This window comes from Henckelia pumila, chromosome 1 (assembly GCF_033568475.1).
Source record: "Henckelia pumila isolate YLH828 chromosome 1, ASM3356847v2, whole genome shotgun sequence".
In the NCBI taxonomy this organism is placed as follows: domain Eukaryota; kingdom Viridiplantae; phylum Streptophyta; class Magnoliopsida; order Lamiales; family Gesneriaceae; genus Henckelia; species Henckelia pumila.
This window is the reverse complement of record NC_133120.1, coordinates 76,812,883-76,840,260: the sequence shown is the minus strand read 5'-3', so window position 1 is coordinate 76,840,260 and position 27,378 is coordinate 76,812,883. Positions and strand designations below refer to the sequence as shown.

Sequence of the window (27,378 nt, the reverse complement as noted above, 5' to 3'; positions counted from 1 at the left end):
ACTCCCAAATAATTTTATTTGGGCTTTTAAAATTTTAATTAAGTTAGTCCATTAATTTTATGGGCTTTTGAGCCCATAAAAGTTAGTGGTCCAGTCTTTGGGCTTTTGGGCCCATTGGGCCAGTTTAAGTTGTTATTGGGCCTAGAATGCTTTAATGGGCTTTAATTATTTAATTGGGCTTAGAATAATTTTTATTGGGTTTAAGTATGTTATTGGGCCAGTCTCAGTGTTAATGGGCCAGATTTAAGTAAATGGGCTTGAGTGTTAGGGCCAGCAGTCCAGGACCATCCATGAGAAAATTGCATGTGTCCTGATTATATATTTAATTATTTTTATGCATTGAAGTTATTTTAATATTTATATGTTAGTAAGAAATTTAAATTAAATATATATGAAGGACACACATTTTAATTAAGTACATGCATTCATGAAATAATTTTATGCATAATTAAATGTTTAAGGTTGAGCAATAATAAAATATTTTATGTTGGAAGTTGAAGTAGTGTGACAATTTAAGGGGGATTCGTCCCCATATGTGAACTATTGAAGGGCAGTTTACTGCCAATTTAAGAGGTGATTCGTCACCGCCACGTACGTTGGTTTCCACGCTGATCAGTATTTAATGTATGATTTAAGGTTACACTACGGATACAACCATGCGATGTTAGAAAACTACCTTGCTCAACAATGTTATGTATTATGTATGTCTATGTTATTTAAGTTAAGTTAAGTTATGTTATGTTATGAAATTTTCAAGCATGCTCATTCATGTATATGTATGTATTAGTATTTAATTGTTTTAAATTATTTTAAACCCTTGTTATGTTAGCATGTTGGGCCTCTAGGCTCACTACACTGGTATGGTGCAGGTGAGTACGTTGAGGATGAGGTTGTACCCACCGGAGGCGAGGATGTATGAGCGGGCATGCAGTGACCCCGTGACCGTGATAGATGTCTGAGTCACATGCATGTTTTTGATTATGACAGCACGTTACATATTTCATATTATTTTTTTCAGTGGTTGTGAGTTTTGAATATTTTATTGGATATTGTCAGTGCATGCAAACTTTAATCATTTTTCTTATGCAGTATTTTTAATTAAATGTTTGACTCAGATATTTATTTTATTTTAAAAAATGCATTTTATTTAAGTATTTAATTATTTATTTATTTATTTATTTTTAAATCTTTTTATTCTGTGCATATATGTATGGGCATATATGTACATATTTTATTTAGTAAGTATAAAAAAAAAAAAATTCCGCATATTTATTTATTTAATAATTATAGAGTTAGAGTCGTTTCACAAGGTAACTCTAATCCATAGAAATATAGAGTTGGAGAACAAGGTATCCCTTGAAGATATCAAAAAGAGGCTCAAAGAAAGATATAACGAGCACCCTCTGGCATGGTGGAATAGAAATCAACTCAAAGTCAGCCTTACTCTAAAAAAAAAAAAAAATATGAATTCGTTAGATATAAGTCTATCCCGATGAACATAACAGATCAGAGGGATATGAGAATAATTATCAAGGAACATTTGGACCTTGGTTTAATTAAAGAAGGAGTTTCACCATATAGCAGCCCAGGTTTCCTGGTGAGAAATCATTGTGAAATAAAAAGAGAAAAACTCAGGCTAGTTATTAACTACCAAGGTATTAATAAAATTCTGGAGTTTGATGGGTACTTTATACCCAGTAGAGAACATTTAATAAGTTGCGTACGAAATGATAAAGTGTTCTCAAATTTGATTGTAAGTCTGGTTTCTACCAAATTCGAATGGAAGAAGGCAGTAAAAAATTCACAGTCTTTTCTACTCCATAAGGACACTATATTTGGGAAGTTATGCCTATGGGATTGACTAATGCACCCCAGATATTTCAAAGAAAGATGGATAATCTGTTTAAAGATTATTTTAACTTTATGTTTGTTTATATTGATGATATTCTTATAGCATCAAAAAACATAGACGAACATGTTAAACACTTAGAGATTTTCTCTAAAATTTGTAAACAAGAAGGACTGATTTTATCTGAAAAAAAAAAAGCAGTCACAGCAACAAGGAAAATCGAATTCCTTGGCATAGAGATTGATGAATCTGGAATTATTCTACAGCCCCATATTGTGGAAAAGGTCATAAACTCAAAGACATAAAACAACTCCAAAGTTTTCTCGGAGTAGTTAATTTTGCAGGGATGTTCATAAACAACCTTGCAATGTACATGAAGGTGTTCAGTCCTTTGTTAAAAAAAGACGCAAGGTTTATATGGACCGATGACTATAATAAAGGGGTAAACCAACTAAAGGAGATATGTAAGAAACTCCCAAAAATGGCTATACCAGCTGATGAGAATGATTTGGTATTATTTACAGATGACAACGACGATTGGTGGGCAGCAGTCCTTACTAAGCTCACTCCAGATGGGGAAGTACCATGCAAATACTGTAGCGGTCTTTTTACAGAATCTGAGGGAATCAGATGGCATATCAACGAAAAGGAATTTTACGCAGTTAAAAAGGCTTTTGAAAAATGGCCTTTATTTTTACTTGCTATAAAATCTACCTTAAAGGCTGATAATACTCAGGTAAAAGCTTTTTTAAGAAATAAGATTGAATCTAAACCAGAGAAAGCTAGATTATTAAGATGACAAGCTTTATGTCAGAATTATATTTTTGATATTGTTATTATTAAATCTCATAAAAATATTCTTGCAGATATTTTAACAAAGGATGGAAGGTAGTGAAGTGGATTCCATAATGAAAATGCAGAGGCATCTCAGGGAATACCTTGGGTTGCTTCAAATCAAGTTCAACCAGTTAGTCATTAATGCTGAAATGGCTGGCAGGTTAGAACAAGCTGATCAGATCAAAATATCTAATCGTATTACAGGATGTTTGCAAGCTCAAACTCAACTATGAGCTGCTATTCAAGTGCCAATTGTGAGGGCCCGGAAAGGATCACTAACGAAATCTCGCATTTAGAAGCCCATTTACTTCGCAATTTAGACAAAAATGGAATTGTGATGTTGGGATCTTGGGTAGAGATGGGGGATATTTTAGTAGGTAAATTAACCCCCCAAATGGTGAATCATTGGTTTCTCATAAACAATAAACGATAAAATCATTGGTTTTACAAGAAGAAATACAACCACTGGTTGTAGAACAAGATGCTGGGAATTCTAATACCCAAGACACAAGTGCTAATCTACCATTAGCTTTTGATGAATTGGATGAAGTAACAATTGATGAGAAGAACTCATCAAGTCAACCCTCTGCCTCTGGGATAAAAGAGGAAGAGATCAATCTTAGGTCCAACACTGATAAGGAAAAATCTAAGATTGACACTAATCAATCTATTATTTCTCCATTCCAGGTTTATCAACATAGATGGGAGAAATTGAATACAAGGAGTGAAATCAACACAAACTCTTGCAGGGTTGATGTTGCAGGAATATATCCAAGGGTTTGGCTAAAAAATAATATCAATCCTAAAGATGTAAAACTCTGGTATGAATTTGGGGCTTTGGCCTCAGTTTATACAACGTCATCAAGCTTTTCGGAGTTATCACAGTTACCAAAATGGATCCAGGAAGCAGTCCAAGAAACATGGGCAAATAATGATTATTTGTCCAGAGGAGATGTGTTTGAGTTATACTTTTTCAGTGAAGCTCCAGAACCAACAGTGAAAGGATCACACGAACCCTTTCATTTCATCAAGCTGAGGAGACCTGATATAAATAGTCATAAATTTATCAAGGATCCTAAAACTGAAGAAATACACTTGGTGTCCACTCTCGGGGAAAATGAGATCTCAACCAGAAGGGCATGGGGTATTTGAGTTTGTCTTACTGAGATGGACAAAGTCAAGTTTCCATTCAAATTTTATCAGAATTCTGTGAATGGATCGTTCCTGTTAAACACAATGACAGAGAAAACTACAGCCTTTGCGGAAGAACTCTTTGAAAAGAAGAGAAATCTTTTGTGGAACAACAAGCTGCCGAGAAGTAAAAAAACTCGTCGAAAATTTTGTAGCATGGCTCATATTGGACGATGGTCAGAGAATATCTGCCCAGAATGCCCAAATCAGAAGGAGCCAGAATTCGGAAAAACCTTTAGACCCCGAACGGATCGGAATGATTTTTCCGAGACAAGCAAAGGTGGACAAGGACCACTGAAGATGCATTTTCACAGGGGCCTACTTCAAAATCAAAAGATGCCCCGACAACCATAAAGCAGGCATGTGAGGAGAATAAAGCCAAAAAAAAAAAATGGCAGGCATGTGATTTCTTCACTAGTAAAAGATGTCATCAATAATGACATAAAAAATACAAGACAGTTGCCTCGTCCACTAGTAAAAATGTCATCAATAATGACATAAAGAAATATAAGACAGCTGTATAGATTCTCTGAAGTTTCTCGGTGAAACGGGTGGAACTACAGCTATAAATACAGGCATTTGAGGAATCTGAAGATATCGATCATTCTCTTTAGTTTTCTTACAAATAAAGTATTGTAATATTTATCTCTCTTTTGTACTAAGTTTTTTTATATGTATTTCAAGAAAAAGGCTACCATGAGTAGCTAAACAAGTTGTCTTCTCCTCTTCAAAGGAGTTAATTTATGTAATAATATTATGTCTGAATAAATTTTCTAAATCTCTCGTTCTTTCATGCTCATATTTTATAATTAAATTTATAACGCCTTAGGGTAGGAAGCGAATTAAGGTTGTGCTGGATGTCGTTGAAGGAGCTTGTGCAGAAACCATCTGCTGTGATTACGTGGTTGGAGTGTGAGGAGCACTTCGTAAAACTCGGCAGGTATGACCCGACGACATTATGGTCAAAAAGGTATTTAAATTTAATTCATCTTACGGAAGCATGTTGGACCCTAATCCAGAGTATATCGGCTGGAAACCTTGCGTAACTGATAGTCTTGCATGGCCGAGACTGATTCGATAGGTATAACAAAGTCACGTACAAAAGATTAGTTTTAATTAATTATTAATTCAAAAATGGAGACCACTAGAGAGTGAAAACAAAGAAAGGGGTGGGTAGGGAGTTAAGATAAAGAAAAGTTGATAGTGGGGAGTTTAAAATAATTTGCCCTTATTTTAAATTTAAAACTTTAAAAATATTTTATATTAAAATTTTATGTTACGAGTTATATGATTATTTAATTAATATAAAAATATATAGAAAAATTTTGTTAGAATATGGTAGATAAAAAAAATACACATACATATTTACTAAAATAAGTTAATGTCATTTTTTATAAAGAAAAATATAATATTTTGTAATATGAGAGAAGATGTACTTTTGGATTATTAAAAAATAAACTACACACCAAAATTAGAGGGTGTTTAGCTGAGCTTATAAACTCTACAAAACAAACAGCTTATAAGCCGTTTAGAGAAAATTACCAAACAAATTTTACAAGCATAAGCTTGTAAAAATTTTTTGGTTATTTTCTTTAAACGGCTTATAAGTTTTTGACAGCTTATAAACTGTTTTAAAAAAGTAAGGGTGATCTTAATTTTAAAAAAAAATCATTTCAATATTTTATATCTCCAAGATATCTTTGCATATTTTCATAAATCTTCATCATATTCTTACATATATTCATAAATCTTTATCATATCTTCCAACCAATAAGAAACCCATATCGAAAATGCCATTGAAAGGGTATCTAGAAGATGCTCATTTTCAAATGTAGACATGCTGAATGTTTATACAGGGTTCGTTCTATTGTTGTCGATGGCAAGAGCACGATTTTCAAACGACGTAACAATTCAAGTATCATGTTTCGATGACTCTGAGACATTTGTAACCATACAGCACCGCAAGACAAATGATAATCGTACAGATCCAACAAGCCAAGAACCAAAACCGCGAGCAAGTGCTTGGTCCAAGACTGATCACCATCATGAAACGTCTCGAGATTACACACCTCATCCTGGCTCAAATAATATTTTACCTGCTTCCATACTAAAGTCCTTTTTGTTCATGCAGTTCTTAAGATTATCAATCGTCTCATAAATCATAATTGTACTAGGAAAAGACGAATCTCCTGAGTAGAAAACATCAACCTTATTTTTCACTTCAATCCAACTGCATCCAGGGACCTTTGTCAGCCCTTTCTCCCTCATCAAAATACCCATGGGGTAGGTTGAAATTTTAAATATGGTTACTTTTACTCACCTTGAAACTGAAGTTCCCAAAAAAATAAAATAATCATTTGGATTGAAAAATCCAAAAGCATTTTTAAGGTGGTTGGTGGTTACTCATAATCATTTTATTTCATTTTTCCTTCTTATTCATAAATCCGTATCTGTGCTATTTATGAATGTCCTCTAAACAAAGTCAATCTGACTGCGAATAAACCACTCATAATTTAGAATATTTTGAGTTGATTAATATATAAAATTAAATACATTTATTGTCAATACAACTGTGAAGTATAAAATTTTTTTTGTATTGGTCATTTTCATCACTTCAATGTATAGTTGTATACTACTAATGGAGATGAAGTCGATGTCGATGGTTGGTGTGAGATGTTCAGTTCAAGTACCTTCGTACTAAATTTAACGATTTTATTTTCACTTTTTATTTTTTATGGACTCTAAAATTTTTATTTTTTTTTCTATTGGGAACGTTTGAGATCATTGTAAGAGCTGATTTGGCTACATACGAAGCATTGTATGTAATTCAATGAAACTTTGGGCATAAACCCTCATGGATTTACTTTGGGATTTTATTTAAAAAGTCTCGTACCAATTGACATATCTTTCCATCTTATTGATCCTCGATCTTTTTTCCATGTACACATGAACATGTGCATGAGCAACTGTTTATAAGTCAATTGTAAAGTTACAACAATTTGAGCTTGAGCTAATGAACTTTCACAATCTCAACTATTACATCGGTTTTAAGTACATGGAATTCATCGCATTTTTTATTACAAAAATAGCAAAATAAACAAAGACTCAACCGGATGGAAGTTGCTGCTTGAATGTTTCCATCAGCAATAGCTGCCATTGAAAGGGCATCTAGAAGATGCTCATTTTCAAATGTAGACATGCTGAATGTTTATATAGGGTTTGTTTTATTGTTGTCTGTAGTGACCTTGCATGGAATCACCTACTAACTGGAAACTAATAGCATGCATTAAACTTAATACAACAAAATACTTAGCAGAGTAAAACTTGCCGAATCAAAATCCATAAATTACATATCAGCTTAGTAAAATATATCCAGGCTTATTACTGTAGTGATACAAACATATCAAAAAACTTAAAAGTAAACATTATACAGCAATATCGAATCCTGATGTATAATTAACTCCTCAAGGCTCCTGCTCCCTAGTCCTGCCTTGAACTATCAGCTTCGTCCATTCTGCAACCTGCCCCGTGGAATAGGGTGTCCAAGATAACAACTAGGACGTGAGCGCTAACGCCCAGTACATAAACATGAGTAAACATATGTATATAATGTATGCAACATGATGACTGGTAAAAGGTCATCTGAAAAGTCATGTTCAGTATCGGCGCCACATGAGTGCTGCCACCACGCGGATCAACCTCTGGGTGCAACCACACTCATCTAGTACGCCAGAGTAGTCAGACATACATGTCCCCGCCGTCGCGGTACTCTCAGTGACAGACTATCGAGTATAGAGTTGAGCGGCTCTATAATCAGATATATCAAGGTATAGGCTCAACGTGTATATGCACAGGACATATGAATATGGAAAACGGTAAATCATATATCATGCCATATAATAATGCCAAATAAATGCAACATATAAACATGTATACTCGCTGGCAATCTCAGTCAATGTGTACGTACATCTAGGATAGTTTAAGTCTAGTAGGATCCTAGGTTCCAAGCCTATATTCAAAAGTTCACCGTATCACTACACAAGTTCTATAAGCCTTAACTAAGCTAATAAGTACTCCCAAAACTTAAATAGATTCCCGGACCATACCTTCGTCCATAGTAAGCCCTTTGAAGTCGCTAGTCCCGGATGACTATAACCACACCTTGGTTATTCCAGAACCTCTATTATAACCGATAGGGCCCTCAAATGTATAACTCACACTATATAACTGAAGAAGGAAACTCGGGAATTCGTATTTGAAAATGAACTCCGGAGACCCCTATTTATAAGAAATTTTCCGGTCAAGTTCGGATCGTCCGATCCAACTCACCGCCTGCATGCGAGATACGTCGAGTTCGAACCGTCCGATCGCCACTTCGGTCCGTCCGAAGTGTCCTAAATTCGACACTTGTCAAAAACCATGGCTGAGTAATCCTGCCTACTTGGCTCAGGTCAAGTTCGGGCCGTCCGATCCTACTTCGGACCGTCCGAACGTGCCTTAACTCCAAAGTCAACATGTCCTCTTCGGAACCCCCGACTTGCTAAGTTCGGATCGTCCGAAGTCCTCTTCGGATCGTCCGAACTGACCAAAATATTGAAAGTCAAATTCTTAATTCTGAAATCCGATTAAGCCCCGAAATTGGTTAATTACTAACCCTTAATCATGTTTAACATATTATTATCTTAAAATGGATTCTGGGTTACTACATTGTCGATGGCAAGAGCACGATTTTCAAACCACGTAACAATTCTAGTATCATGTTTCGATGACTCTGAGACATTTGTAACCATACAGCACCGCAAGACAAATGATAATCGTACAGATCCAACAATCTGATTCGGAAACTGATCCAACAAGCCAAGAACCAAAACCGCGAGCAACTGCTTGGTCCAATACTGATCACCATCATGAAACGTATCGGGATTACACACCTCATCCTGGCTCAAATAATATTTCACCTGCTTCCATACTAAAGTCCTTTTTGTTCATGCAGTTCTTAAGATTATCAATCGTCTCATAAATCATAACTGTACTAGGAGAAGACGAATCTCCTGAGTAGAAACATCAACCTTATTTTTCACTTCAATCCAACTGCATCCAGGGACCTTTGTCAGCCTTTTCTCCCTTATCAAAATACCCATGGGGTAGGTTGGAATTTTTCAACCAATAAGAAACACATATCTTTTGGAAAAACCTTTAGACCCCGAACGGATCGGAAGGATTTTTCCGAGACAAGCAAAGATGGACAAGGACCACTGAAGATGCGTTTTCACAGGGGCCTACTTCAAAAGCAAAAGATGCCCCGACAACCATAAAGCAGGCATGTGAGGAGAATAAAGCCAAAAAAAAGTGGCAGACATGTGATTCCTCCACTAATAAAAGATGTCATCAATAATGGCATAAAAAATACAAGACAGCTGCCTCCTCCACTAGTAAAGATGTCATCAATAATGACATAAAGAAATACAAGACATCAGTGAGATTCTCTGAAGTTTCTCGGTGAATCAGGTGAAACTACAGCTATAAATACAGGCATTTGAGGAAAGTGAAGATATCAATCATTCCCTTAAGTTTTCTTACAAATAAAGTGTTGTAATATTTATCTCTCTTTTGTACTAAGTTTTCTTTTATGTATTTCAAAAAAAAAGGCTACCATGAGTAACTAAACAAGTTGTCTTCTCCTTTTCAAAGGAGTTGATTTATGTAATAATATTATGCCTGAATAAATTTTTTAAATCTCTCGTTCTTTCATGCTCATATTTTATAATTAAATTTATAACGTCTAAGGGTAGGAAACGAATTAAGGCTGTGCTGGGTGTCATTGAAGGAACTTGTGCAGAAACCATCTATTGCGACTGCGTGGTTGGAGTGTGAGGAGCACTTCGTAAAACTCGGCAGGTATGACCCAACGACATTATGGTCAAAAAGGTATTTAAATTTAATTCATCTTACGGAAGCATGTTGGACCCTAATCCAGAGTATATCGGCTGAAAACCTTGCGTAACTGATGGTCTTGCATGGCCGGCACTTGTTCGATAGGTATAACAAAGTCACGTACAAAATATTATTTTTAATTAATTATTAATTCAAAAATGGAAACCACTAGGGAGTGAAAACAAAGAAAGGGGTGGGTAGGGAGTTAAGATAAAGAGAATTTTGGTAGTGGGGAGTTTAAAATAATTTGCCCTTATTTTAAATTTAAAACTTTAAAAATATTTTATATTAAAATTTTATGTTACGAATTATATGATTATCTAATTAATATAAAAAATATATAGAAAAATTTTGTTAGAATATGGTAGATAAAAAAAAATACACATACATATTTACTAAAATAAGTTAATGTCATTTTTTATAAAGAAAAATATAATATTTTGTAATATGAGAAAAGATGTATTTTTGGATTATTAAAAAATAAACTACACACCAAAATTAGAGGGTGTTTAAGTGAGCTTATAAACTCTACAAAATATCTTATAAGCTTGTAAAATTTGTTTGGTAATTTTCTTTAAACGGCTTATAAGCTGTTTGACAGCTTATTATAAACTGTTTTAAAAAAATTAAGGGTGATCTTAATTTTAAAAAAAAATCATTTCAATATTTTATATCTCCAAGATATCCTTGCATATTTTCATAAATCTCCATCATATTCTTACATATTTTCTTAAATATTTATCATATCTTCCACCGTTGAATATAACTTAACATGTGCGGTTATCCACATATGATTTTTTTTTTTAAAACACATATGATTTGTATATATGATTTATCCATATATATGATTTTTTATTTCTATATATATTATATATCTTTAATAATAATAATAATTAATGGGCCACGCACAGATGTAATGGGAGTAAGACATTGATTCACATTAATTGTTGTTTTTGTCATGTCTGCATCAGTCCTCCATCCAAATCTTCATTTACTTTTTAGACTTATCTCCATTTCTCAATTTCAATGTATTCTAGATCCCCTTTTTTTTTTTCTTTGTTTTTTTTTTCTTTTTTTTCTTTTAAAAACAATCTCAACTTTCCTTCCCCACTCGCCTTGATCAGCTCAAATAGCGTCAATTAGTATGGTTTTTTTTTGTTAGGGGGAAAAAAAAAAGATGAACAAATCTATTTCATTAACACGTCCATGCATGTTTATAACTTTGTTTAAACATCAAGGAATCTCCTAAGTAGTACCTTGACTCTCCGCGCGTCGAGTATTTCCGAGTGACACAAATTAATGTATATATCGTGTGTATAGATATGTCTCCGGTACCACAATGAAAAACATCATGAGAGGAGAAGTACTTTAGGTTTAGCATAAAATAATCTCTATAAAGCAATTGAGGTCTGCGATAAATTTTCGTGCTTAAAATAAATTATTTTCAGGGCCACATAAAGAAAGAAGATGAAATTTAAAAAAAAAAAAGTTGGTGAGATACGAGAGTTTGTGGTGATTCAACCCAATCAAAACAAAAGTTTTGCCATAAAACAATCATTATTTTTTTGCTTTACACACAATTTTTTATTAACTAAAATTATGTAATTATTAATATAAATACAATATTAAAAATAATGAGTGGCTCGTCTAAAGGTGGGGCCCTAGGCGGTAGCTCAGCCCGCCTTATCTCAGGGCCGCCCCCGATGATCTGTTATATATCACGTCAGCAATTAAACTAATATCTGAAAATAAAAAAATAAAAAACAGCATACCTAAAAATCAGAATTTGACGAGTTACATAACCAAAAAAAAAAAAATCATTTTCTTAGTATTATATATATATAAGTTTCATTCTCGGGAAATTAGTAAAATAATATTAAACACAAAAACTCATGTAAGACAGTCTCACATTTTAATGTTGTGAGGATTTATTATTTAGATTATCTAATAAAATATATTATTTTTTATTATAAATATGAATTGATCGAATTAACTCGCTCACAAGAAATATACGTACTCCTAACTTAAGGAGAATTCGGTCCTACCCATGGGGTAATATCCCATAGGTGGTGTGAACTTTTATGATTGGTGCAAATTATGTGAGTCCCACATAATTATGTGGGACCCACATGATATGCACCAATCACATACTTCCACCTACCCCATTGATATTATCCATGGGGTAGCATCGAACTTACATAGTACGTTCTTTATTTTTAATATAACTTATTATTAATTGCAGCAGTGACGAGGTAGAAACTAGGAGGGGGTGGGGAGGTTAACCGACCTCAAAGAATATCAGCTGACTTATTGAAGTGAATAAATAAATAAATAAATACTTAAAAATAGTCAAAAAGAGTTCCTTTTTTTGGTCCATACCATTATTAACCCTTCACTTTCAATGGCTACAATTACCTTCCAAAATGCCAAATTTGTGGCGACCCCTAAAGTTCCATTATTGCTTTATTGATTACTTGGATCTTGTTAGGTCACATTTGAATCTACGTTCAAATATATCATCAATATAACACCAAAATGTTAATAAAAAAAATATTAAAGAAATTGAGAGAATTGATTGAAGCTTGAAAATATGACCACCAATATATTATTGAAAAAGAGGGGAGAGATATTATCTAGGTCTCTCGATGAATTCACAAAAAAACGACTAACACTTGATCTGAAAAATTCATTATAATATGCCATAAAATTTTTAAAATTGAATAATTATTTCGGAATTTATTTTAATTGATTATTAAAACTCATAGTTTTAAGTATGATGTTTTCATTTAACAAAAAAAATCACTCGCTGTCAAAAAATATTATGCACAAACATAATTCATCCACATCGATCCATATGCGTTAGCAATTTCGATTGATTCACACTATAATAGATTAATCGGGGGAAAATAATTCAATACAATATAATATTGGATTCTATTAGTGGCCATTTTACCAAAATGTGCATCTAATTAATATAACAATGGGATTTAAATCTTTTATAGTATATATCAGTTCAAATATTAAATCTTGATCGCTCTCGTAACAATTATATACAACCATCAATTCCCAACATTTATGTAAACACACACACACATGTGACATACGCATGCAAACTCTTGTTGTAAGACTATTTTATGGGTTAATTTTGTTATGGGGATTTTCGATCCAACCCAACACATGAAATTACTTTATATTAATGCAGTTATAAACCAGGTCGACCACCTTACATATATATAAAGATTTGTGAGACCGTTTTACATAAGTGATTAGAGGTGTTCAAACTTATGATAAAACCGAAAAAATCAGAAATCCAAATCGAAAAAATCAAACACCGAACCAAATCGAAAACCGAAATTTGAAATTCGGATATAGATTTTAAAACCGAAATTTATTTGGTTCGATTTCGGATTATATATGTCAAAACCGAACCGACCGAAAAAACCAAAATTTCATTAAATTAATAATTTTATTTATATATTTATTCATATTATATATTTTTTATGATATGATATCTAATGAATAAAGAATCATTTTTAATAATTTTTAGTTGATTAATGTTGTTTATTTAAGTCTTTTAACCTTTGAATTTAAAGGTTTTACAAAAAAAAAAAATGTAAAAAGATAACATATTATATTTTAAAATAAGTTTAAAATATTAATTAAATAATAGTATCATACCCGAAATAAACGAACCGTTTTAGTAGAAAATCGAACCAAGCCGAAGGAAAACAGTTCGGATATTGGATTATATATTTCTAAAACCGAAATCGAGAAAATCGAAATAAAAAATCGAACCGACCAATGAACACCTCTAATGAGCTATGAATGATGAGACACAATGTTGTTGAAACCAGATCGGATTGGCCGGTTCGACCGCGAACCAGTCACGGTTTCGGTCCGAAATAATCCCAAAAAAAAAAATTTAAAAAAAATTAATTTTTTTAAAAATCTAATTATTTATTATTTCCCATAAAAATGTATAATTCTCATATCTAAAATTTAATATTTAAAATTTTTATTTTTGGTTTCATATACATGCTATTTGGTTTTAAACTTTTTACAAATAGTATTATAGTAGTATTTAAACTTATTTTGATTTATTTTTTATTTATAAAATATCTAATAATTATTTTCATGTATTGATCATATATATATATATATGTGTGTGTTTTTTAGATTTTTAACTTTGGTAAATTATATATTATTATATATATATATATATATATACATATATATTTAAAGTTTTTAAAATTTAAAATATTTAAGTATTATATAATATTATTATTTAATACAACATAACAATATTTCGGTCCAATGTTCAGTTGAACTGATCCCACCGATTGAATCGTTTTTTAAGGGTTTACTGGTTCGGTTACGAAACATGGATGTGATCTACTCATATATGTACATATATATACATATTTGTAAAAATATCGTTTAAATTATTATTGATTATGATTAACGAATTACTTTTTTATTTTTAGAATTTATTAAAATAGGTTGTTGTTGTTGTTGTTGTGTGTGTGTGTGTGTGTGTGTTGACATGTCCTTTGCGTACTAATATTAGAAGGAATTATTGTTTGAGTTGGTTACATTAATTAAGTAATCGAATTTCACTAGGAATACTAATTAATCCACTATTCTATTATATATACATATATATATGTATCCCCGGCCTCTTGTAATGTATTCCCATCATCCAAATAATTACCAAAATTTATTCTCTCACAGCAACAAAAAAGATGGCCGAGAAAGATGTGATCAACTACTCACACTCCATCGACATAGAACATGAAACCCATCACCCATCCAAGTTTGTCGACGACGATGGCCGACCCAGAAGAACTGGTATTAATTAATATATATATTTGTGTTTTTGAAGGTTTTATTTATTTATTTGGGTTTGTTAATTAATTATAAATAAATAAAATCTGAATTATATATATCAGGGACGCTGGTGACGGGCAGCGCTCACATAGTGACGGCGGTGATAGGTTCCGGCGTGCTATCTCTGGCGTGGGCGATAGCGCAGCTGGGTTGGGTGGCGGGCCCGGCGGTGCTCATGGCTTTCTCCGTCATCACTCTCTACACTTCCACTCTGCTCGCCGACGGCTACCGTTCGCACGGCGCCAGAAACTACACTTACATGGATGTTGTTCGCTCCCATTTAGGTACCTTTCCACATTCTTCTATCTTGTCTCCTTTTTTTTTTTTCAAATTTTTTGATATTTTGTGAGACATATATTTTTAATGAGTAATTTTTTTATTTTGTTTTTTTGTTTTTTATGGAGATTCGAATAGTAGACTCGTCTTTGACTAGCATTAATAACTCACACGAATTTCTGTGAACTTGAATAAGTATTTTGTGAGTGGGTATTACGAATCAATGTCTATGAGACGGATCGTTTCAACTCATATAGACAATCGAAAGTAATACTCCCTCTGTACGGCCTATATATGTTGTTTTATTTTAATTTTCACACGAATTAAGAAAAACTTATTGAAAAAGTAAATTTTATATTTATTTTATTTCTATTTAATTTATTAAAAAATAATTATACAATTTTCAAGGTGTAGTTAATAGGAGTATATTAGTAAAAAAGTGTAAAAAAGTATTACTAAATATGGTACATGACTATATATTTGGGACAAACAAAAAAGAAAACGTGGACAATATAATTGGGACGGAAGGAGTATTTTTTTGTTAGAAAAAATTAATATTTTGTTGATGTGATTTGTACATATTTGAGTAGTTTTAATCATCTTACGAATTTATAGATTTAATTCATATTTACGGTGACAAATAATAATTTGATATAAAATTACATTTTTTTAGAAGTCGGATTAGATTGAAGTTCAATCTCACAAAATTAACATGTAAATAATTTCATACGATTTTTCGAATACTTTTATATATAAAAATAAAATATGGTGGTTATTCTTTGCATAATCTTGGTTATTCTTTAGATTCGTGAAGATTCATAGATTGTGAGTGTGTGTGTGTGTGTTTTAGGGGGTTCAATTCCCTATGAATCTTGGAGTCAACTAGTCAAAGCAACCGAGCAGAAATCAAATAATGATGTTTACGTCAAGATTCTTTATTAATTTTGTTCTAATTGCCACAAATCCCTAAGAATTTTCTTGAATATGATTTATTTTCTTAATATTTTTTCAGAAAAAAATTTACATTCGAAAGTCTGCACTCGTAAAAACAAAAAAAAAAACCAAGTATATCGTTAGTGATGCGAAAGTTGAACAAAATTACTTTTTTTTTTTTAATTGACATTTGATAAATCATAAAGTATGTTACCCAACTCGCATTTGGATTTGGAAAGTATCACTTTTCATGTTTAATTAATGTTTCTAAATTTGTAAATATTCCACTCCTAACTTTTTATGTTATTAAATTTAGATTTTATGGTAGAATTTGATTATCGAACTGTTTTTTTTTTTAATAATAATAATATAATTTGTAGGCGGTTTGAAAGTTCATCTATGTGGGCTGGCTCAGTACGGCAATCTTGTTGGGGTCACCATTGGATACACAATCACTGCATCAATTAGTATGGTGTAAGGATTCTTCTTCTTCTTCTGTCTTTTTTTTTTTAACGATATAAATATATATATAACATGTACATAAAGGAAAATCATTCATATATAGTATACATGACTTTTTTGAAATTTTTTTTAGGGCGGTGAAGAGGTCGAATTGCTTCCATAGACACGGGCACGATAACATAACGTGCACGATATCGAGCTATCCGTTCATGATCATATTTGCAGCAATCCAAGTAGTTCTTAGCCAAATACCAAATTTCCACAAGTTGTGGTGGCTCTCAATTGTGGCAGCCGTAATGTCATTTGCTTACTCCAGCATTGGAGTTGGCCTCTCAATTGCTAGAGTTGCAGGTTAGTTATACTTTATACTTAACTTGTATTAGCTTTAAGTAATCAAAATAGTAAAGTACATATATCTTCGGGCATTTGAGCAATGTCTGATGTTATGTCGGTGTTCCGATGATCATAACATGTGTGTTTTATCTGACTATCAGTTGTTATAGTTTATGTAAATCTAATCTAAATAATAAAAAAAAAATGTATGTGTATATCTATAGGTGGTGCACATGTGAGGACTAGTCTAACGGGGACAAGTGTAGGACTGGACTTGTCTGGTTCAGATAAGATCTGGCAAAGCTTTAAGGCCATCGGAGACATTGCATTTGCTTATGCTTATTCTACTGTCCTTGTTGAAATCCAGGCAAGTACTTATTCGAAATATCCGCTCTTTTTACGCTTCTTATTTCCGACTTTCTGAACCGGAGATTCTTAGTTTCTACGCACAAAAACTTCTATCAGACGATTTCGTGAATGAATCTTGTGTGACGGACATTCGACCCGAAAATAATAAATAACTGATTTATAGTACTGATTGGATGATAAATAACTAAAATTGTCATATTTACTTCAAATTGTAAAATGTATTCACAACATTCTGATTTTCTTGGTGTTCCTCGATGATGTTCATGCTATATTTTCTATGTAAATTTCCAGGACACGTTAAAATCAGAGCCCCCAGAGAATAAGGTGATGAAGAAGGCTTCACTTGTGGGAGTATCCACCACAACCCTGTTCTACATGCTGTGTGGCTGCGTCGGGTACGCCGCCTTCGGAAACGATGCACCGGGGAATTTCCTCACCGGTTTCGGGTTTTACGAACCTTTTTGGTTGATAGATTTGGCCAATATTTGCATTGCCATTCACCTCATAGGCGCTTATCAGGTAAAACTCCTCCCCCAGTGAATTCATGCATGATTTGAAAACAAGGCATGCATGCATGATCATAATCATAATCATAAAACTTCTCCTACCAAAATGAAATTATTCAACAGTTGGTTAAATCATGAAACAGGTCTTTGCGCAGCCGCTGTTCGGGTTTGTGGAGAAACTGTGCAGCGAGAAGTGGCCGGAAAACAAGTTCATCACAACAGAACATGCAATAGACATCCCATTCGTCGGGACATACGGCATCAGCTTCTTTCGACTGGTGTGGCGCACGGCGTACGTCATAGTAACGGCCGTGATCGCCATGATATTCCCTTTTTTCAACGATTTCTTGGGCTTGCTCGGGGCAGCGTCGTTCTTTCCGTTGACAGTCTACTTTCCGATAGAGATCTACATATCACAAGCCAAGATACCAAAGCATTCTTTCAGATGGATATGCCTAAAGGTACTCACTTGGGCTTGCTTCTTGGTGTCTCTGGTCGCTGCTGTTGGATCAGTGCAAGGGCTCGTGCAGCATGTGAAGGCATTCAAGCCTTTCAAAACTCAGTCATGAGTCTTCGGTACTCAGATTTTAGGGGGTAAAGTGTAAACGATTCTTTTGGTCTATTAACTTAAATGCACCAGTTAATGGGAAAAAAAAAACAAAAAAACTTTTTCCCAATTTTATGCGTGAAACTTTGATTTTATGTATGGATACCATAATATATAGGCAGTGTTTGAAAGAGCTTCCTAGAAGCTCTCCCAAACACTACCATAAAGTGCTACTCAATTGATGTAGTTTTGTATAGCCTTAAACATAAATATTGACGTATCGATTTGATAATTTCATGGAGGTCGTGAAAATTACTTAATCAAGATTCATATGTTTCTATGAGGAGATATTATTTTCAAGTATAAAACGTTTGTATTATGCATCAATTGTACGGCGACACTCATTGTGATTTATACAAGAATGTCATGGAATCCACAAGAACATCCATCAATCATTCAATTGATGTTCTTACATAAAATCACAAAGAGATGTAACACACCAGATATATCATAGTGTGTTAATGTGAAGTCAAAATTTCAAATTTTGAAATAGGTTACTAAATCGTCGATCAAAAACGAAAACATAGGAAGAATTAGATCCCAGGATTATACGCTGAAAAAAAAACCGAATGTATGTACAAAACAAAAAAGTCTGAACACTCTAAACTAAAACAAATTTCACAAAAAAATCATCCAAATCAAAGAAGATACAGATAATCTAATGTTTGCAAAGATTAGGATTATTTGCATCAGTTTACAGTTCGATTCTACATCAACAATTGAACACCAAACGAACAGTCTAAGATCCAGTCCACATACCGGATAACAAAAGATAGATAACTTAGCTAAACCATAGCTACCCCAAAAGTCTAACCAATTTTAAGTCAAACCTCCAAATTTTTTACAAGTAAATATTATATGATACAAGAAAAATTCAGGAAAGGCCAGCCAAAAACAATCTCTGTGATAAGAGCATTTCTTGTCAGTAAGATCCGAACCGCCATACCTTCACCGTTCAAGATCCTTCGGTCTCACTCATTACAAAAGCTTGAATGAGACTCTGCGCAGCGTTTGTCTGCTCGGGCGTCCCGGATATTCTAATCATGGTTTCTGTTGCCCCAGGCATTGAATCAGATATGATTATTTTAGCTTCGGATATCTGGAGGGACAAGAAACGAGGTGGTTGTGAACAAATTGAACCTACTATTCAAAAAAATCAAATACTAAAAACAAAATTTAACCCAAACAAATTGAACAAGTGAGGATATGTACCTGCACCTACTGTGAGTATGTGATCGACAGCAAAACAGATATAAAATGTACAGCGGACAATTTAACACACAGATGGAGGAGGGAGACAAACAAATTTAGACGGCGCATAGTAATCAAAAGCGCAAGGCGAAATAAAGCGCTCAGGTGTCCTGGGTCATAAAGCGCAAAACGACACGCACGCTTCACAGAAATAAAGCACAACAAAAAAATATTCTAAAAGATAGTAAATTCAATTTATTTTTAAAAATATGAAACATGAGATATCAAATATCAAAATCATCATCATTTTCATCTTCCAAATATCAAATATTAAAATGCGAGGGCAGAGGCATAGACAATGTGAGGCAGAGACAATGCCAGGCAAAGTTGACTTGATATTGGGGTTTCCTCTGCATAGTTTTTAATAAATAAATGAGAAATCACACTTTTAATGGGCAATTTCTCCACTGTCAGAATTTTTTAAACAAAAATAGCTGTTTTTCTATGTTGCACGCTTAAAGCGCAAAAAGCGCACAAAAGTGCACGCTTCAAGGAAGTTGTGCACTCGCAGACCGTGCGCTTTTTGTGCTTTTAACAACTATGAGACGACGTTGAACATATTAAGAATCAGAGCCAAATGAGGCTACAGTCAATTGAAGAAAACTATGTGCATCTTCCATGAATCAAAACCAATGAAAAGGAAATGATCAGAAGAAAAGTCTAACATGTCGAGAAAGTACAAAAATAAAGTGGGAAACACAGGACGCACGAACGTGCATACCTCGAGAATTTGTCTCAGACATCCACCATCCTCTCCATAGATAGCAGGGACAACAAAACGTGGCACAACCACTTCCACACTCGTGCTTGTGATAATAGCTTGTTGATGTCCTCTACAAGAGTGAATAAAAAAATCTAAATAAAAACCCACAAGAACTTAGGCAACTCACTCATTTGTGACAATCTAGAGGACAAACCCTGGAAATCCACCAAGTCTTCTAGGAGGGGCTCCTGGATAGTCTGAGAATCCCATAGAGACAGGACCTTCCATAGGTCCCTGCACAACAGGAAAGCAAGAACGTGAACAAGTTCCATGGATTTGGAATACCATTGTAAATGAATAACTGTCAGCTTTAGAAATACTCCAAGGCAAAAACAACAAAAAAAAAAAATTAAGTTTCAGTTCAGTAACTTAAATGCAGAGGGAATGATTGGAAAAGATAAAGTTTTATCTTGCAAGCTTAAAACAAAGCAATGACATAAAGGTATTTACAATTACCGGAGGTCCCCACGGTCTGGGAAAATCATGTGCAAAAGGTGGGTGATCGTCAAGTGGATCAAAACCACCATGCGGAGGCCGACCACCAGGACCATCAAAATTGTTAAATGGTGGACCTCTAGCAGAGAATGATCCAGGAGGTGAAAACTCCCTCCTTCCCATGTACGATGGAAATGGAGGCACTTGGTCCATAAACGGGGGATTAGGAGGGTGACTCAGTGGTGGAAATGCATCTCGAAAAAAGTGATTTCTCAACTTTGTTGTTATTTGTAATAGAGCTTCTTGAACTACTTCGAAGTCCCCATTTACCTACACAACAATTAATGCAAGGAAAACACATGAAAAAATATTTTTCTTCATGATATTCTGACACAGATGTAAGATGCTAACATATTGTGCCACATCCACATCACAATGTAACAACTAACAAGAACATGATACACAACTCTCAAGAAATGGTAGCCAACATTATGCGTGCAGTTATACCTGAACTACTTCTTCATTTTCTGAAGCACAGTTCGGGATCTGGTCTTTACCCAATATACGGATATAAGCTCCAGTTGACTTCCTCATCTCAGAAATAACAGATCCACCCTTTCCAAGGAGGCATCCAATTTGATTAGAGGCGACAAGGAGTTTGGCTATCATAACTTTCTCCTTATTCTCAGGGGCAGCCCTAAATATTCTGGACTGTACTTGAAGCAGTGCCTCTTGTGGGGCAGATATTCCATCATTGGGGTGCTGCATTTAAAAGGAGTTCAAAGGTGGCAATTTAGCAACATATACCAACTGTTAGAAGTGACGGAGAAAAAGAACACAAAATCAAAGTTAAAAAAAATCATACAGCTGGGCCAGATATAACTATTATGCGATCCTCAGAATCGCCAACACCATCAAGGACCTTGATCTCACAACCAGTTTCATGTTGAAGTGTCTTCACTACAGAACCTCCCTTTCCAATTACCCCGCCTACCTTCTCACCGGTGCACAACAACCGGAAGCTCAGGATTTCAGGGGGAAGATTCATTCTGCCAGGAATACTGACCCCAGTATCATGAAATCCATGAGAAAATGGCGGCCCGTGTCCATGAAATGGACGGTTGGAAGATGGAAATCTTTCCTGCCTAGAAGGACCAGAGGAATGAGATGACGGACCACTAACATTGGCCGAAAGAGAGTCCTCATCACGAAGAAAACTATGAAGCAATTGCTGGGATACAGATTGAAGAGCTTTCCTAACAGCATCAATGTTTCCAGATATCTGCCACAATTTCCAAAGCAACTCATTATATCAAGTCAATGTTAAATCTATCATAAACTTTAGTTAATCCAAGAATGCAACTTCCACTCATTTCATTACAGATCCATTTGGTCCTAATCCATGTGTTTTAAGTCCCTTAACATGATGTGGATGAATACAAGACAACATACCAAGCGGTGTCCTTTCAGAAAGAGAAAATACTACAAAGACACACTATCTAGGTAAAAAAAATGATACTCAAATTTAGTGTCAAGCATTGACAACTATTGGACATGCTTCGGAATTAATTCACTGATAGATCATCAGTCTTTATGTGAATTGTGGAAATATCTGAAGAAAATCAAAATTGCTTAGAATTACCTGGACAAGTTCATCAAAAGAAGATGCACAAGAAGGTAGTTTGTCCTTTGGAAGAATTCGAATCTGAGCCCCACTTTCAGATGACATTTGTTTAATTACACTGCCAGCTTTCCCCAACAGGCAGCCTACTTGACTGGAGAAAACAAGTAACCTAACAACAAACGATGCCTGCTTGTTGCTTTCTTCACCTGTCTCCGGCAATCCGTCAATCATTTTATCAAACACAACCAACAAAGCTTTCTGAACTGCTGAAGTTTCATTTTCCTTCTCTGACTGGGAATGGTCAACCGGAAGAGACAGCTTGTCTTCATCAGTTTCCCCAGGTTTGTCTGAATTATCACCAGAATCAGGGATTTTTGTCTGCTCGTCATCTGGATTATCACTCGGTTCAGTGATTTTTGTCTCCTCACCATCAGCCTTAACTTGTTCGCTCACAACTTCATTATTCTTGTCCTTGTCCTTATCTGACCCAGCTATAACGACGACTCTTTCATCACATCCAGGAACAATCTCCTCAACATGGACCATTGCTCCAGTTTCCTGGCGTATTTGAGCTATATTGCTGCCACCTTTGCCAATGACAGCTCCAATTTTTGAAGCAGGGAAAAGAAATCGTAGGATGTTTCTAGCAGAAGATCCTCTAGAAGCTGCATGATCAGAACCTACCGTTGCTGATTTTCGCCATTTCCTTCGAACATTGACCTCTGAAAGAGGCCGCTCATGTGGTCTCTTAGAAGGTGTCATCTGAACAGACATTCTGAAGAAATCAACCCAAGAAAACAGTAGCTACTGCAAAGAATGTTAAGTGTTAAAATCATCGTGAAGATTACAAACAAATTAGAAAATATGCAATATCGTTTAGTAATCCACTTACATAGTAACATTGGACATGCTGAACATAGATCCAAATCATGTACATTTTTTTATTGTAAAATCGAATATGATACCAGCATAAAAACTGTCTAATATGAGGATAAGACATACTATCATTCATCATCATCCAAAGATTTAAGTGACAATCAGACTTCCTAAATGTTACACATTCAAAGTACACTGTTGATGGCTTAAATCTTGTATAGGTCATCATCGAATTGGAAGTCAGCTAAATGGCATCACTTCAAACTCTTCGTATAGTGGTGCCAAAACTGCAACTTATTTACTTGACACTCTCACAAAAGGAGTTTCATCTACTACGTTTATCCCAAACCACCCTTGTTTCTTCTTTCTACAGCTCCAAATAGTACTACCACTAACTTCCGAATATTTTGTACTTTTTCTCTCGTCCAAACACATGAAGTGTCACAAAGATGTGTTACATTTACAGGACGAACTCAGTGAACACAAATTCCTTTAAAAGATTATTCCAAATATATGATATCAGATCCTATGATTCTCTATAACTTGTCGGCTGTCGCTCTTACAGGCATCTCGATATAGGAATTCTCTTTTTATATAGTCAAGACTCAAAACCCAAACAATTCAAATTGGAATGTACACCAAGTTTACAACTGTATGTCGCAACATTTGTCTACAATTCAACTATTCTTAAGGTTTTTCCCCCATTCTTTGCACTGATATGAGGACATAATCAGTGTGCTCGTGGATCATGTATGTCTATATAAAAAAACAGATGATCCTGATGATTTCTTGTATCTATCTATATGCTAAAGTTTGAATCCTTTTTCTAAAAGAATGGAAGAATGTAATCTTTGTGCGTTAAAAATTGTTCGCATGGTTGGGTTTTTTTCTTCCTTTTCTTAGAAGTGAATTCAGAGTGGTTTTTCATTTTGGGAAAATATGTGAGGTTAGAGTGGTTGGTTCGGTTGGAATCAGGAGGGAGGGTAGGATTCACGTTTTTTTTTAAAATTTATGTTTAGGCAGCCTGAAAAATCGCACTTTGTGCGATTTTCAGTCTGCCAGAAATCAAAAAAAAAAAGGGACTTTACGCAGCTTCTATGAAGCGCAATCTTCATCAACTCAAAGCGCATGCTTCTTTTTCAAATGATTGGCTTTTATTTTGTTTATTTGGGTTAAATGTGGTTCATGGTAAGTGAAACTTGCTGCCTATATAACTTTGTTGTTGTCTTCGTCACCATGTTACAACTCTGATTAACCATTTGAAGTCTGAACAGTCATATTTATTAATTATGCAGATAGTATTTGTGTTATTACTATTATTTTTCACGTGTTCGCCCTTTTAACCGTTTCGAGACAAAAAAACACGTGTTTGCCCGTTACTTTTTGAGACAAAAATTTCCTTTTCTGTTATATTATATGAGTTTAAATCATCAATTTATGGTTTTTACCACTTTAATGATAGATTTTCTATTCTAGTTCTTAGAACCTTGTTATCACGTGTCTGTATTACCTTGCCTTATTTCAAAAGTCATTTAATGGATTGCACAAGGTTTCCCAAGATTAGCTCGCATCCAATTGACCAAATCAGTTTATGATTCGCACAGATAGTCCTAGACTCCTAGGATTCGACCTTACCTTATTTACAGATCATTTTATGAATTACAAGTGTTGGTCTAGGATTCAACCTTAAATAGCGCGAAGATCGGCATGATTATAAGATCATTTGTAATTAGTGAATGGTAAATTAGAAATTCCCCACTGCATAACGCACACTATATAACGCACATGATGTTACATTGCGCTACCTTTTAAGCCAACGATGATAGCATCCGGCGCGGGCTTTTCAGGTCAAGACTCGGGTACCGGAAATTCCGGGTAGCAAAAAAGCTACCGGAACCAATAACCTCACTACCCGACTTTCGGATACCCCAAAAAATATCAGGCAGCGTCGGGTACCCAAAAATCATAGCTTATAAACAGGTAGAAAAATAAAGACACAGTCAAGCAAAGAGCTTTCCCCGTCAACAACCCGCAATTCAATTGGAGACCTCGGTTTCCTCCACTCAGCAACAAATTAAGACCGAATTTAGCTAAAAACAATTCCATCAAAAACAAGAACAGATAAAAAAAAAAACATTCACCGCGATTATTGAGGCCGTTCAGCTCCAGAACATAATACAGAAGCGGCGTGTCTTCTTTCCTCTGCTTCAGTGCTTCAGCCGTGAAGTCCAATTCGAAACCCTAGCCAAGGAAATGAGGAATTGAATGAAACCGAAAGAAGTCCGTTTTAAAAAATACGTATAAATAAGGAGGAAATCGTGAGTCCCAATTTGAAGTCGCTGTCAAATAATCCATTAGAATAATATTGGTATTTAATTATATATATACAATAATAATATAATATTACCTGATAACCATGCACACACACTTCATGGTGTGACACATTGTATATTATATTATGTTTTTAATCATGTGATTTATTTTCACTTTAAATCATTCATTTCGTGCTCATGCGAAACATAAATGAAATCGATTAAAAAACAAATCGATAATAACTAATAGAAGAACAAAGACGAAGATTCAACAAATGATAGAAAAACTGATCATCTTAATTGCGTGCGAGCGAATCAATAATATTCAAATGATGTTGATAACGTGGAGACGGCGGATGAGGAGCAAAAACTATGTTCGTCTTGCATGTTAGAAGGCGGGTTTCTTAAAATTCACTGGGATTTAGGGTTTTTAAATTAACGCTAATTAATTAGGAAATATATGTGTAATTTTTTTATTTAAAAGGGTAATTTAGTCTTACTATATAATTAACGAGTTTTTATAAGGGATGGATATATTATAATATAAAATAATAAATAGTAAGTGTACGTGTGTGTACGCATATATAGTTTTGTAGTATGCAGAGTAACCGCTAGAGTACAACTTGTGGTTTTTTAAAAAAAAAAATTAAGATGTTTATGTTTACATCTTTGAAACATTAAATGCTGATAGAATTTTGAGTGACACATTAATATTCCACAAGAAAAGTGCAATCGAACATTTTAATTATTTTTTAAAAAATAAAAAAAATTGCATGTAAGCCGACGCTCATATTATCTTGTACACTATTGTGCAGAGTAACGCAAATATATATATATATATTCATAATATATTTTTTAGAAAAAACAAATAGTAGGAGTAGCCTAAAACCAACTAGAAACCAATTCGATTTTAGAAATTTTAGGTTCGAGTATCAACATTTTAAAAAATTTATTGACCCGATCACATTAAAAATATACAAACCTAGGTGCCCACCCCTAGATATATATATATGATGGTATTTGACTATTTTCGAACATTGATTAAAATTGAAAATTTAAAATAGTTTATCCTGGGTTACAATGGATTTCTATAGCAAATTGAGGTAATTATTTTTGTAAAGTGAGTACAGATACGAAATAGTTGTTGTAGGGACCCATTGTGCAGTCACGCAGTCCTGACCTGTGACTTGACAGACTCTTATCATAGATTCACCAGTTGGAACACCGACAAATAAGTACAATGCGGGACAAATTAAGTGCTACATGTATGAGAGTCCCCTCTTCAACATACAAGACAAAGTGGTGTATTATCCGAAAAATAGCCCCATAAAAAAACATAATGGTCATGAACTATATACCATGTCCACTACATCTCCTTCATACTTCATTTAACATTTTCATATGATACGATCACAATTCGATATAAAAAAAACTATACTTTAATCAACTCATTGGAAGTTAATAAAAAAAGATCGGCTCATTTCAGGACAGATCGTTTATATTTTATATATACTCGTGTCTTTATTAGGATCGAAAATTTGTGTAGAGGAGAGTGAATACACACATTACAAATATTTTGAATTACAATAACTCATTCTTTAAATGTTCAAAAATGAACCGGACATCGAGAGATTATATTGAGTTTGATAATAAACCAAGCCGAAGACACTCAACCTCAACATTGCTCTCTAAAAATCGATCAAACATTTTGAAAATCGTTTGAAAATATTGTAAGTTGAAACATAAAAATATTTTGGTTGAAGTATTTTATCAAACACTTTGTATGCAAGATTTTGATATATTAGATAACACGTAAAATGCTTCAACAAATCATCTAAAAAGTAGCAATAAGTAATATGCAAATAAATAAAGGGACACGAATTTGTTTATGGAAGTTCAAAAGTCAAATATTTCTTTATTTCACTGTTTTTCA

At 34.0% G+C, this 27,378-nt stretch overlaps 2 protein-coding genes across 4 annotated transcripts; one reads left to right on the top strand and one right to left on the bottom strand.

Annotated features, from left to right (window-relative positions):
- Window positions 1-14,373: 14,373 nt before the first annotated feature.
- Window positions 14,374-18,454, top strand: LOC140878969 (amino acid permease 6). Its single transcript, XM_073282600.1, has 7 exons — window positions 14,374-14,659; window positions 14,761-14,982; window positions 16,288-16,381; window positions 16,503-16,720; window positions 16,927-17,069; window positions 17,363-17,590; window positions 17,721-18,454. The coding sequence occupies exons 1-7, from the start codon at window positions 14,554-14,556 to the stop codon at window positions 18,144-18,146; spliced, it is 1,437 nt and encodes a 478-aa protein (XP_073138701.1). The 5' UTR covers window positions 14,374-14,553; the 3' UTR covers window positions 18,147-18,454.
- Window positions 18,455-18,816: 362 nt separating this feature from the next.
- Window positions 18,817-25,411, bottom strand: LOC140877854 (RNA-binding KH domain-containing protein RCF3-like). Of its 3 annotated transcripts, none has more exons than XM_073281447.1 (8): window positions 25,275-25,411; window positions 22,276-23,064; window positions 21,499-21,915; window positions 21,141-21,395; window positions 20,655-20,963; window positions 20,353-20,432; window positions 20,157-20,268; window positions 18,817-19,283 (listed from the first exon to the last, which is right to left on the bottom strand). In XM_073281447.1, the coding sequence occupies exons 2-8, from the start codon at window positions 23,029-23,031 to the stop codon at window positions 19,140-19,142; spliced, it is 2,073 nt and encodes a 690-aa protein (XP_073137548.1). In that variant the 5' UTR covers window positions 23,032-23,064; window positions 25,275-25,411; the 3' UTR covers window positions 18,817-19,139. The 3 variants fall into 3 exon arrangements, with proteins under 3 accessions (XP_073137548.1, XP_073137552.1, XP_073137555.1); XM_073281451.1 differs by having other exon boundaries at window positions 22,276-23,019; window positions 25,275-25,388; XM_073281454.1 differs by lacking the exon at window positions 20,655-20,963.
- Between the last annotated feature and the right edge of the window lie 1,967 nt (window positions 25,412-27,378).